The following is a 14,784-nucleotide window of genomic DNA, read 5'->3' as shown; positions in this document are numbered from 1 at the left end:
GAATGTGCATAGTCATATTTTAAATGTCTGCCTAATCTGTGATGTCATAAATGATGTCTCATGTAGGCAGAGTATTTAGTAGAACTCTACCACCATTTATCAACTTTGATTCCTGGGCTGAAGTATAGTGAAAATCACTTTATTTTCAAATAACTCAGGGTTTAGCAGTGAGGTAGCTGCTTCAGAGCATCCCATAAAGTTTCAGGCAGTATCGCATAGAAAATACTGATATCAAGTCATCTAGGAGAGAGGCTGATGACAAGATTCCACAAAGAGAAGCTAATAGCATTTGCAAAGACAAAAATGCTGTGTAATGTAACAATAAATTAATAAGTTCTGTGGCGATGTTCTGTAAGTTCCTTAGGATAATATAGAAAAACCTCTTATTGACTCTGAAATTTTGTATTTGATATTTTAGCATGAATGTGTTAAGGCTTAATCTAAAAAGATGTGAGCCTTTTTGGCTAAATTGTATGGCACTGACAAAGTAACTCTCATTCTATTTAATACATGCACTTTATAAACTGTTAACTGTTAACCATTATTTTATAGGTTTGCCTGAATCTATCATTGCATCTGCATGCTCAAGAAGTGGCCAGAGGGTTCTGCATGTTGACTCGTAAGTTACTCCAGTGATACACTTCATTGATCATTTAAGTGTTCGGAAATAGATTAAAATCTCTAACTTGAACTGATTCTATGATTCTAAAATATGCAGCCAAAGTTAATGTTGCAAATCTGCTTTTTTTGGGAGGTGAATGAGGGGAAGAGCTTTGTGAGAATCTCAACATGAACCATTACCCAGCTACATATCTTATGGGGCCAAAGATAGTGTCTGGATTCAAGTACAAGTTGCTGAACTGAGTACAAATGTAGGTGCCTAAACTTAGACACTAAGGGCTTGTTTACACACAAACTGCTAGAGTGGTAGTCTCAGCTGTGCCACTGTAGCATTTCAGTGAAGATGCTACCTGTGCCAGTGGGAGAATCTATCTCCCCAAGGGGCGGTAGCTAGGTCGATGGGAGAATTCTCCTGTTGACCTAGCATTGTCTACAGTGGTGGTTAGTCGGTTTAACTGCATCACTCATGGTTGTGAACCTTTCACATCCCTGAGTGGCATAGTTAAACTGAGCTATTTCCTAATGTATACCAGGCCTTAAATTAAAGTGACTTGTTTTTCAGAGTGCTGAGCACAAGTTGCTGCTGTTGACTTTAATGGGAGTTGAGTGCCCAGCCTGTAATGCCAGGTCACATTTTTAGGTGATTACTGTTAGATACCCAAACTGGAAGACTTTGGTCAGACTATCCTGAAAACTCCCTACATCGAGTTGCCTTTTTTTCCCCCCCACCTTTCATCCACTTTTTTAACAACTGTCGACTTGGTCTCTGTCAAGGCTGATTCCCCACTATGGTGCTTCGAGTGCAGAAGGTGGGGGCCCACAATGACTCTAAAAAATTAATACTGTTCACTCCAGGCTTGTATTAAACTCCCAAGGTTACAGCTTTTCTCTGACCTTCAGCTGATAGAAGCTGCCATCACCCAAGTGCAAAACCTCTTTGACAATCCAGGAAGGCGCACTTGACAAATTTCTTCCTGTGGGGTACCCTCAAGCACTTTCACCCCCCATCTCCCAGGAAGAGCTGAGAAGAACAACAAAGGAAATCAGCTGTTGCCACCAGCTAATTAAACAACATGTGTACAAACCTCTTAGAACACACAAATCCAATTCTGTTCTTAAGAAAGGTAAATTGTATTTATAAAAAAAAAAAATCTGAGGCTTAGGCTTTTGCTAGATTAGAAAAAAATAAATTACAAGAATTAAGCATGAAGAATAGCTCTCTTGAGGTCCATCTTAAAGGTTACAGGCTAAACAAAGGCACCTGGGGTTAGCACAGAGGAATCCACAAGCCATAAAGAAATAAAAGAGATAAACCTAATTGCGTCTTCCTAAACATTTCCTGATTTACTTATATATCTGGATTTTTAAATGAGTAGTTTCTAGATGTGATACTGATAATTTTTCATACCTGGCCCAAGCTTCTCATTGCATAACTGCTCCCTGTCTGCCTTTCCCCAAGAACAACAACAGACAAAAGTGGAATCTTGTTTCAATTTTAAAAAGTTCTAGCCTTTCTACTGGCTCTTTTGGCCAGGTTCCCACTCACTTCCTTTTACCTGTGCATAGCAGTGAGACTTTTTAACCCTTTACAGGTAAAGCAGTTAAAGAACAGCTACTAAGAGGGATTTTATAGCTGGCTGGCTGGCTGGGTTCATAAAAGGGAGTTCTCCTTACCCCCTCTTCATTTATCACAGCCTCCCTAGCTTGGTCTTGACCAGTCTCTAGTTTCCAGCCTTCTGTTGTTGCTTTATAGTATTTTCTCTCATCCCAGCTGTCATTTGTCCAAGAGCTTCCAAGTGTCATGAATGTATTGAGACAGATGCGTTTGACAGCCCTGTCGCTGGCAGTTCAGGTTCGCTCATCTAGAAGGTGTAATTCCACGTATGGCCACTGGAGGCTGCTGTGGAGGCAGACTTCCAGTGGATTGTCCAGATAGGTTTTCATACCAAGCTCATCACCGAAGTATCTGAATGCCTTCCAATAGTACATTAAGCAACATGACTATGACTAACATCTGTTGTGTGTGTTCGCTCATCCTCTGCCCACCAGTATTGCTTGTCGTGCTTGGGTTCATCTTCAGCTAGCTGTTTATCCATGAGCTCATCTCATGCAAGCAGTACGCCATTTTGGTGGTAGCGGTGAGGGGGTAGGCGGTGAAGGATAGGTAGAAACATATTACTGGCTTTGAGTCTGTCGTCTGACCAGTTCATCTAGTTGCTGCACGTACATGTTGAAAAGAATTAGAGAGAGAATTGATCCTTGTGTGACTTCACAAGTGAGAGTTCTGGTAGGAGAGATGTAGTTTCCCATCATTACTTGTTGGTATGTCCCTTTAGAAAAGACTCAGATTGTTTTAGTGTATTACCCTTGATCCTTGCACCTCTTTCTGGTGAGACAACAGTATCTCATGGTTGACAGTGTTGCATGCTGCAGAGAGGTCCTGGGGGATGATATCCATTGACAGCTGATCATCCAAAAGTGCCACTAAAATGATTTCAATTTTTCTTCTCCTTTGAGTCTTAAGAGTGCATGTGGTTCACATTTGCAAACTTTTTCTCTGCAACTATTAAGGCTACATGCTTTTTCATTTAAAAAAAAAAAAAGAAAAGCTGAGATTGTCATGCAATGTGACTCCAGCAGTTGGAGTTTAAAGAAAATACTAAAAATTATGAAAACTCATACAAATTGGTCAGCTAGTGGGAACAAAAGGTCAGGGAACTCAGTATTAACACATGCCCTGGCTCCACACTGTGCACCCCAACCCCCAGCAAGACCCTTTGTTTCTGCAGCCAGACCTCTGCCCCCCCAAAAGACCCACTGCTTCATAGCCAGACCCTAGCTCTGTCTCCCAGAAACCTCAGCCAGATTCCAGTCCTTTTCCCTCCAGGGAGACCACAGCCATGAGTTCCCCAGCTACCAGAGCCCAGACAGAAACCAGCACCCACCCAGCTACTTCAGTTCCTCAGACATCCCAGCACTCCATCCAGCTATCCCAGGCAACACTGAGATATCTGAGCCTTCCCTATTGTCTGAGACTGCTAAATTAGGTGAGTGCTGGAAGGTGTCTCAGGTATCTGCCAGCACTTCCACCAAACCCAGTGCTTTAGATACTTATTTTCCTCCCTTCGTGCCTTAGCCATGCAGCTGTCAATCTTTGTACAGGTCCCTGTCCTCATCCTCCTCTGTGCCCATAGCTGGTTGGGGAAGCGTATATTGTCCATAAAACTGAAATTTATAATCATATGCAAATTGTATGAAAATATTCAAAATTAGTTTATTAAACATGCCAAAACTGTCACATGGAGATGCACAAAACTTGCCTCAGTCAGTTCTGGAAGTAGCAGCAAAAAGGGACTGTACAGTGAGGGGAGTTGGGGCACTTCATGAACAGAATAGGGTTGTTTAGCAGTGGGAGATGATGTGCATCAACCTGGCCCTTGCTACGGTGACCAGAGACCATTCCCCAGGGTATCCCAAAAACTCTGGGAACTGGCCAGTCCCTAAACTGGTTAATCCTGAACTTTTACATCTTAAGATTATGGGGCATCACAGTTCAATACTGCAGGCTCCAAGTTTAATGTAATTTGAAATTGAGTTGAGTGGAAAATGTCCTGTAGATTGGAAATATCTTTTTCTTTAAGAATTTTTAACTACATCATCAAGAAACATGTAGTAGAGAATCTGCAGCAGCGTACACGAAGATGGCGTAGAATCCTAAAAGGTGCTGAATCCTGCAAATGTCATTACTGTGCATAAGACATCCATAAAGACTTTGAACAGGAGCAATGTTAATTGCAAACAGTACTTGGAACATGGAAAAATGCAAGGTTTGAAGAATAGTAAAATGCTAAATTGTTGGAATACAGTATGTATTTTAAAAAATAAACTTGACCATTAATAGGCACCTTTTTAAGACCTAGAATTACTAAATTGTGATCAGTTAATTTTAGACTTTAGATTTCACCTCCCACAGTAACACAATATTGTGAATTTACTATTCTGTTCTTTGTTGAATTTGAGAATTGCTTCTCATCTTATTTCTCCAACTTTAGTATATAGGGTTTATTAAGCTGTGTAATAATAGCTGGCTACTGTAGCTTCAATTTAGAGTATTCATGTCTCTTTGGTAATGGTAAAAGACCTGCAAATTATAGCCTACAATATCACAGAAGTAGGCAGCAATTAGAACTGTGGAATGCAGATTTTTATTACTGTTTCCTTAGTTGTGTTTAGTTACATTCATACATGCTTTTGCTTTCATTTTCAATGATGAAAATGAGAATTTCCACATCTAATGATACTCTTCTGCTGCGGATAAATTTTCCAAATCTTGTAGAGGCTATAGGCTTGCCAGGTTACAATGCATCATAAACTAGAATTCATATATTCGGAGGAAGGGGAATAGGACATATTTATACTGCACAAAAAAATTTAATAGGCAAATTTTACAATCATCAGAGGGGTAGCCGTGTTAGTCTGGATCTGTAAAAGCAGCAAAGAATCCTGTGGCACCTTATAGACTAACAGACATTTTGGAGCATGAACTTTTGTGGGTGAATACCCACTTCGTCAGATGACATAGATTCATAGACTCTAGGACTGGAAGGGACCTCGAGAGGTCATCAAGTCCAGTCCCCTACCCTCATGGCAGGACCAAATACTGTCTGGACCATCCCTGATAGACATTTATCTAACCTACTCTTAAATATCTCCAGAGATAGAGATTCCACAACCTCCCTAGGCAATCTATTCCAGTGTTTAACTACCCTGACAGTTAGGAACTTTTTCCTAATGTCCAACCTAAATCTGCCTTGCTGCAATTTAAGCCCATTGCTTCTTGTTCTATCATTAGAGGCTAAGGTGAACAAGTTTTCTCCCTCCTCCTGATGACACCCTTTTAGATACCTGAAAAGTGCTATCATGTCCCCTCTCAGTCTTCTCTTTTCCAGACTAAATAAACCCAATTCTTTCAGCCTTACTTCATAGGCATCACAAAGATGCCGCCTTCATATTTGTGAATCAGGCACTGAGTTGCTATATGGTCCATGGTATGTTCTGGGTGACCACAGTCGCACACTGGTGAGTCTTCCATTTTTCATTTGTGTATCCACTTCTGCCATGGTTTGTGTGGATGTGGTTTAGGGTTCCCCATGAGCTTTGTGGGAGATCAAAGTCAGGGATCTTCTACATCGGGTCTTTCACGGGGTGTTTATTTGTGACTTCTTGGGAACTCCGTTTGGTTTTTCAAGCTTCAGCAGGGTTGAAGTTGCGCTATTGAAGGTGGATCCAAAAGGGCCTACACAACTTGAAGCAGTGGTGAAGGACGTTTAATCCTAGTGAAATGCCTGTATTTAACACACATGTCCTGTGGTCAGCTCAACAATCCCTCATTGACAAAAGCAACCTTGGATCATTTGTTGTATACAATATGTGCAACAGTAGTTGAATGATTACTTATTAAAAACATCTTCCACAGACTTGGGAGTTTAGTGACCAGCAATCAACAACGGTCTTGTGTACAGTGGGGAAAAATCCTGAATTCTAGCTGTGTAAACACACATCAATGCACCAACTTCTGAGATTTGAGGTCTGCCTTTTTCTTCTGGTCTCCAAAAAGTGGGTTAGATTCTGAGCTCACCAGAACTGTCAATTTCCATCTAAGCACCAGCAGCAAGCATGGTTTGCTTTTGGGGAAAGGGAGGGAGGGAAATGTGATTTACTCATTCAACCCCTAGGGCTGAATGGACTGCCTTCACTACTTCTCTACTCACCCAATTTAGCTTAGGACAGGGATACTGAAATTCTATTACAATGTGCCAATAATACTTCAAAACCAGGGATGAGTTTCTGGAGGGAAGTATGAAACAACTACTCCCCAAGTCACTTTTAAAAAAACAAAGGGCACAGTGAAGTTTGTCCCTTATCAGGAATCTAAAGTTTGCAGATCCTGTGAATAAAGATGCCCTCTAAGAAATGCCTAGATCACTTGGCACAGCTTTTGGAAGACTGTTTCATTAAAAAGTTCTTTTGTGCAGAGGAACATTTCATTAGTATAAACCAGCCCTCACTAATGAAAGCGGGCTCAGGTGGCTATTCTGCAGCCAGAAACCAGTTCTTGATTTGCTTATAATATGTAGAGGCTGCAAATTAATCCATTAATTATTTGAATTGAGGGCTTGATTCATCTCCCATAATTCCTGTTAAGTTTAAAGTTTCACTGAAAGTAGGATTACTACACCACCACTTTATACTGTATGAAGAAACAAGGAACAAGGACAAACAATCTGATCATATTGTATCCTCTAAGCACAACTATCTGAAGGCTTTACGTAACAGTATCACGTACTGTAAGGATATGTAGATTACTGAAAGGGGGAAGATGATGTTCTAATTCCTTTGGTAAAGGAAGATTAAACCTCTGCTTGAAATGTACATCTAAGTTTTTAAATGCCATTCTAGATGGCTTCTTCTCAATGGAATTTTTTTCCTACTTAAGTAGTGTAGAATCATTTTTCTCTAGTCTGAAATTCAATTTTTCAAAATACATTGTGCTGACCTACAGTTTCCCCTCTATTTCAACTGGGTATATATCCAACCTTCACTGTGTGTCCTAAACTGGTTGCGATGTATTGCTTTCACGTTGGGCCTTTCACCTCAGAGATCCCTACATTTCAATGGTAGGCAAAGTGAAAAGCAGTGTATCAGTTATTTTGAGTTTAGCTGTCTGCACAAGGATTCCAATTCGCCTTAATATGCCACCACCTGCACAAGAGGATGTTATTCTCAAAATAATTACAAAAATGAAAAATGCAGATTAGAGATACTAATTACCACAGAAGGCTCCATTAGCAGCCAAAGTTTACCAGAATTCTGCAGTTAAAAACTGGACAAATCCTCCTGCTCACTTTTTTCCTTCAAGTTTTTAAAGGCAGTTTGCTACAGAACAGTTTGAAGGTCATTATTAGGTTCAAGTGTGGTTCTATTCTGAAGAATTACTAAAAGGCCAGCATAGGGCTCCAGATGTATCTCAATTACCTAATTCCAAGTTTGTGCAGTCTGCAGGAGTAAGATCTGTTTTCTAACCAGCAGTACCAGAGACTCAGTCTGGGATTGGAAAGTCTAGCTGGGTTCTCTCTCACTTACCTAATATTGGCACTAAGGCTTCTGTGCACCAAAACTTGAACAAACCTGGCCATAGCTGTGTTAGAACTGCAGTGCTAAAAGTAGTAATACTAAGTTATTTTTGTGTTTCCAAAACAAGCTAATGACTAAACACACATGGATTTCTTGATTAAGGGGGTACCATTTTTGTGTAGTTATTTTTCCAACCAGGATCTCACTAACAGTGAAGATGTTATAGATGTGGGAAAGATAGAATTAACCTAATTGCCTTCTATGAGGAAATAACTGGGTCTGTGGTTGAGGGGAAAGCAGTGAATGTGTTTATTCCTTGACTTTAGCAAAGCTTTTGATACAGTCTCCCACAGTATTCTTGCCAGCAAGTTTAGAAGTATGGGCTGGATGAATGGACTATAAGGTGGATAGAAAGCTGGCTAGATCGTCGGGCTCCATGTCTAGTTGGCAGCTGGTTTCAAGTGGAGTGCCCCAAGGGTCGGTCCTGGGGCTGGTTTTGTTCAATATCTTCATTAATGATCTGGAGGATGGCGTGGACTGCACTCTCAGCAAGTTTGCAGATGACACTAAACTGGAAGGAGTGGCAGACACACTGGAGGGCAGGGACAGGAAAAAAAAGTGGGTATTCACCCACGAAAGCTCATGCTCCAAAATGTCTGTTAGTCTATAAGGTGCCACAGAATTCTTTGCTGCTTTTACAAATTTTACAATGGTTATCTGCTATTTAATCTTCAAATTAATCACTTATGTAAAAAGCCGTTGTCAAGGGCATTTTAGATTTTATTTGGGAGGATGTATAATTCTGTAGACTTTTCAAGATTTTTTTCTGACTTAAAATAGGAATATTCTTATTTTTATTTTGGTGAAATATTCTATGATCTTCATTTCTAGATGAATTTACAAATTATTTAATCTTATTCAAATAACCAATCCAAATAATCTATATTCAAAATGTTGTTGTGTTTTATATTTTGGGTTATTGTCTTTAGGATTATGGATTAAATTATTTCTAAAAATGAGAATTTGAGCCTACTGAAATGCTTTTTTGTGTCATAGACATTCATCATAATAGTGTATATCTGCCTTTCTCTGCAAATATTTAAAGAAGTTAGTTATAAAATATGGAATAAGTGTAAGTAAAATTTTGAAGTATGTTGTGTGTTGCTTGCATTCATTACCATATGTTGATCATTGTACCACTTTTAATCTCCAGCCACTGTTTGTATTGATCATACTATGCCACATAGGTGATAATGGTAGATGGTTCTGAAGTGGTCCATTATAAAATCCTAAGTACTAGCCTCTGTTGATGATGATGCTTGGACAGTGTTTATAAATCAACAGCAGCTAATCTTATTTAAAATAGTCATGTCATTGCAATGTTGCCATAAATTCCTGTAGACAGATTTTAAACTCAAGTTAGCTTCTGCCAAAGTGTAATTGAAGGAGCCCTATTTCTGTGTGCCAGCTATCTGTCTCAATAAATGTAAAATCTGTGGTTCTTTTCAGGGAGCTACATTTACTGTAGATATTAATGAGCTGTTGACATGTGAAATTTCAAGGATAGGTGTTAAGTGATTTAGAAAAGTAATTTGCAATTCAAAACTAGTTTAGTTTAAACTTGAGGTTGCTAAAGGGAAGTATATCAAAACTAAAAGTTGATTACTTTGTGCATTGAATACAGCTCCCACAATAAATGGTCATGTATATGGGACTTTTTTTCTTAGCATGTGTTCTATTTTTATTGTACCCCTGCTTATTTTAAGTTTAATTTTTGGTTTTATTGGGGTGGATGGTAGAGATAGAAGTCTTGAGGGGGAAAACTTTCTTTGTATCAGCTTTGTTTCTATTTAGTTTCTGAAATGAAAATTCAGTTTAGATTGTTCCCTTGTCTTTCACAGAAAGGCTTATCTAAAATTTCAGAGTTGTGTTTTTGGTTTTTTTTGGTTTTTTTAATATATTCCTTTTCACCACTACCTACACACACACACACACACACACACACTCTCTCTCTCTCTTCCCCCCCCCCCCCCCCTGCCTGCAGATAAGCTGCTGCTTCTCCTCCTATTGAGATTTAGAGTTAGTTCTAAAGCTGTCAGTCAAGGGTAGGTAAAAGAAGATACCAAAAATGTTCTGCCTTTGTAAAGGGACTGTGGTAGTCATCTCAAATGCTCCTGTTTTGTTTGTTCCAGTGACTCTGGGCATATTAGCAGTATCAGTTACTTAAAATTCTTTTTGGGGAGCTTCTCTTTTTTCGCAGAGCAAAGAGAAATATCGAACTATGCACTGAACTCTTAAAGAGTTGTCTTCTCTTCCTCCTCCTAAACAATAAATTATGTGTAGCTCAAAAGCTTGTTTCTTTCCGCAACAGAAATTGGTCCAATAAAAGATATTACCTCACCCACCTTGTCTCTCTAAAGCAGTGGTTCCCAAACTTGTTCTGCCGCTTGTGGAAGGAAAGCCCTTGGTGGTGCGGGCTGGTTGTTTGCTTGCCGCAGCTGCAGGTTTGACAGATCGTGGCTCCCAGTGGCCGCGGTTCGCTGCTCCATACTGGGCAAAAAATCCTTAAGCCAGAGAAGAATTTGTAGCATGACCTTGGAAAAAAAGTTGAGAACACACTTTAGGTTAGAGTACTGCCTGGAAAGGGGCTTGAAAGTGTGAGCAGCAAGCCATGGCCACTGGAGCTGGAGCTCCTGCTGTTTGAATCCACCCGGCCCGCCAGGGGCTTTCCACGCACAAGCGGCAGAATGAGTTTAGGAACCACCGCTCTAAAGAATAAGTGTCAGTCAAGCACATGCAGGAACTCCACCTTTCTCAATATGTTACATTAGTTTTCCTCTTCCTTTGTTTGCCCCTCTGTCTAGAGTTAGGTCTTACCCTATCTCTAAGAAACCTACAGGAGGACATATCAGAGACTAAACACGTTACCGGTTTTTTGACCCACGTGTTTAGCTGAAGTTTAATGTGCTGTTGGTTGTTTCCGTTAAGAGGAATTTATGATGTAATACTGCTTCTTTTTAAAAAAAAATTATACAAAGTCCTGTTTCCCTGAACACAGGAGGATTCAAGCAGTAGGGAGCAGTTTCTTTGCTCACACTTCCAAGCCCCTTTCCAGGCACTACTCCTATTCAAAAGTTTTCTCAACTTTTTTCTGAGTCATACTCATAGACTCATAGACTCTAGGACTGGAAGGGACCTCGAGAGGTCATCGAGTCCAGTCCCCTGCCCTCATGGCAGGACCAAATACTGTCTAGACCATCCCTGATAGACATTTATCTAACCTACTCTTAAATATCTCCAGAGATGGAGATTCCACAACTTCCCTAGGCAATCTATTCCAGTGTTTAACTACCCTGACAGTTAGGAACTTTTTCCTAATGTCCAACCTAAATCTCCCTTGCTGCAGTTTAAGCCCATTGCTTCTTGTTCTATCATTGGAGGCTAAGATGAACAAGTTTTCTCCCTCCTCCTGATGACACCCTTTTAGATATCTGAAAACGGCTATCATGTCCCCTCTCAGTCTTCTCTTTTCCAAACTAAACAAACCCAATTCCTTCAGCCTTCCTTCATAGGTCATGTTCTCAAGACCTTTAATCATTCTTGTTGCTCTTCTCTGGACCCTCTCCAATTTCTCCACATCTTTCTTGAAATGCGGTGCTCAGAACTGGACACAATACTCCAGTTGGGGCCTAACCAGCGCAGAGTAAAGCGGAAGAATGACTTCTCGTGTCTTGTTTACAACACACCTGTTAATGCATCCCAGAATCATGTTTGCTTTTTTTGCAACAGTATCACACTGTTGACTCATATTAAGCTTGTGGTCCACTATGACCCCTAGATCTTTCTGCCATACTCCTTCCTAGACAGTCTCTTCCCATTCTATATGTGTGAAACTGATTGTTCCTTCCTAAGTGGAGCACTTTGCATTTATCTTTATTGAACTTCATCCTGTTTACCTCAGACCATTTCTCCAATTTGTCCAGATCATTTTGAATTTTGACCCTGTCCTCCAAAGCAGTTGCAATCCCTCCCAGTTTGGTATCATCCGCAAACTTAATAAGCGTACTTTCTATGCCAACATCTAAATCGTTGATGAAGATATTGAACAGAACCGGTCCCAAAACAGACCCTTGCGGAACCCCACTTGTTATACCTTTCCAGCAGGATTAGGAGCCATTAACAACTACTCTCTGAGTACGGTTATCCAGCCAGTTACGCACCCACCTTATAGTAGCCCCATCTAAATTGTACTTTCCTAGTTTATCTATAAGAATATCATGCGAGACCGTATCAAATGCCTTACTAAAGTCTAGGTATATCACATCCACCGCTTCTCCCTTATCCACAAGGCTCGTTATCCTATCAAAGAACGCTATCAGATTAGTTTGACACGATTTGTTCTTTACAAATCCATGCTGGCTATTCCCTATCACCTTACCACCTTCCAAGTGTTTGCAGATGATTTCTTTGATTACCTGCTCCATTATCTTCCCTGGCACAGAAGTTAAACTAACTGGTCTGTAGTTTCCTGGGTGGTTTTTATTTCCCTTTTTATAGATGGGCACTATATTTGCCCCTTTCCAGTCTTCTGGAATCTCCCCTGTCTCCCATGGTTTCCCAAAGATAATAGCTAGAGGCTCAGATACTTCTTCCATTAACTCCTTGAGTATTCTAGGATGCATTTCATCAGGCCCTGGTGACTTGCAGGCATCTAACTTTTCTAAGTGATTTTTTACTTGCTCTTTTCTTATTTTCTCTTCTAAACCTACCCTCTTCCCACAAGCATTCACTATACTAGACATTCCTTCAGACTTCTCAGTGAAGACCGACACAAAGAAGTCATTAAGCATCTCTGCCATTTCCAAGTCTCCCGTTACTGTTACCCCCTCCTCATTGAGCAGTGGGCCTACCCTGTCCTTAGTCTTCCTCTTGCTTCTAATGTATTGACAAAAAGTCTTCTTGTTTCCCTTTATTCCCATAGCTAGTTTGAGTTCATTTTGTGCCTTTGCTTTTCTAATCTTGCCTCTGCACTCCTGTGTTATTTGCCTATATTCATCCTTCGTGATCTGACCTAGTTTCCATTTTTTATATGACGCCTTTTTATTTTGTAGGTCACGCAAGATCTCAAGGGTAAGCCAAGGTGGTCTTTTGCCACATCTTCTATCTTTCCTAACCATCGGAATAACTTGCTTTTGGGCCCTTAATAGCGTCCCTTTGAAAAACTGCCAACTTTCCTCAGTTGTTTTTCCCCTCAGTCTTAATTCCCATGGGACCTTGCCTATCAGCTCTCTGAGCTTACCAAAATCCGCCTTCCTGAAATCCATTGTCTCTATTCTGCTGTACTCCCTTCTACCCTTCCTTAGAATTGCAAATTCTATGATTTCATGATCACTTTCAGCCAAGCTTCCTTCTACTTTCAAATTCTCAACAAGTTCCTCCCTATTGGTTAAAATCAAGTCTAGAACAGCTTCCCCCCAGTAGCTTTTTCAACTTTCTGAAATAAAAAGTTGTCCGCAATACAGTCCAGGAACTTATTGGATAGTCTGTGCCCCGCAGTGTTATTTTTCCAACATATATCTGGATAGTTGAAGTCCCCCATCACCACCAAATCTTGGGCTTTGAATGATTTTGTTAGTTGTTTGAAAAAAGCCTCATCCACCTCTTCCGCCTGATTAGGTGGCCTGTAGTAGACTCCCAGCACGACATCACCTGTGTTTTTTACCCCTTTTAGCCTAACCCAGAGACTCTCCACCCTTCCGTCTCCTATGTCCATCTCCACCTCAGTCCAAGTGTGTACGTTTTTAATATATAAGGCAACACCTCCTCCCTTTTTCCCCTGTCTATCCTTCCTGAGTAAACTATACCCATCCACACCAACATTCCAGTCGTGTGTATTATCCCACCAAGTTTCAGTAATGCCAATAATGTCATAGTTGTATTTATTTATTAGCACTTCCAGCTCTTCCTGCTTATTACCCATACTTCTTGCATTTGTATAAAGGCATCTAAGATACTGGTTTGATCTTGCCTCCCAGCTTTGCCCTGACCCTCCTTCCTCTCTGCCATTATAGCCCGTGCTCCCTCCTGTTTCCAACCCATCTCCCAGGTCTTGTTCCCCACTTACCTGTGGGTTTGCTCACCTGTCCCCGTCGAACCTAGTTTAAAGCCCTCCTTACTAGGTTAGCCAGTCTGTGTGCAAATAAGGCCTTTCCCCTCTTCGAAAGGTGAACGCCATCTGTTCCTAGCAGTCCTTCCTCAAATAGCATCCCGTGGTCGAGGAAGCCAAAGCCCTCCTGGTGACACCATCTTCGCAGCCAGGCATTCACCTCCACGATGCATCTGTCTCTGCCCGGACCCCTACCTTCAACAGGAAGAATCGAAGAGAATACCACCTGCGCTCCAAACTCCTTAACCCGTACTCCCAGAGCCCTGTAGTCACTCTTGATCTGCTCAGCGTCACACCTTGCAGTATCGTTTGTGCCCACATGGATGAGTAGCATGGGATAGTAGTCAGAAGGCCGGATAATCCTCGACAAAGCCTCTGTAACATCTCGGATACGGGCCCCTGGCAGGCAGCATACCTCCCGGGATGAGCGGTCAGGGCAACAGATGGGTGTCTCCGTCCCCCTCAGCAGAGAGTCTCCAACCACCACTACCCTACGTTTCTTATCAGTGGTGGCAGCAGACCTCCCAGCCTTAGGGGTACGAGACTTCACCACCTTAACTGCTGGGGGTGATTTCTTCTCTCCTGTATCAAGAAGAGCATAATGGTTATCTTTTACCACAACAGGAGGGTTTGCAGCAGCAGTGGAGCACTGCCCGCTGCTAGAAGTAACCAGCTGGCTGTGTCCACCCTGAGCCTCCTCCCCCACTGGTGTGTCAGATACACCCTGAGGCATCTCTTCCTCCACTGGAGTGTCGGTAGTCCTGTCAACTGGGACAGGACCGTCAGCTGTCTCCACATGGATACTGTCCAGGAATTGCTCATGGACCTCAGCCTGGCCACCTCCTCCTGTAGCTCTCCAACCT

The 14,784-nt window shown here is 41.4% G+C and overlaps 1 protein-coding gene across 2 annotated transcripts in view; it reads left to right on the top strand.

Moving 5' to 3' along the window:
- Positions 1–14,784, top strand: part of CHM (CHM Rab escort protein) — a 157,368-nt gene that overhangs the window by 24,407 nt on the left and 118,177 nt on the right. For both annotated transcript variants that reach the window (XM_050965046.1, XM_050965045.1), the window contains exon 2: positions 553–619. In XM_050965046.1, the coding sequence (XP_050821003.1) occupies positions 553–619 (67 nt within the window). The remainder of the gene's footprint in view (positions 1–552; positions 620–14,784) is intronic.

The sequence above is a fragment of the Gopherus flavomarginatus genome, chromosome 8 (assembly GCF_025201925.1).
Source record: "Gopherus flavomarginatus isolate rGopFla2 chromosome 8, rGopFla2.mat.asm, whole genome shotgun sequence".
NCBI lineage: Eukaryota > Metazoa > Chordata > Testudines > Testudinidae > Gopherus > Gopherus flavomarginatus.
This window is presented reverse-complemented; position numbering and strand designations above follow the sequence as displayed.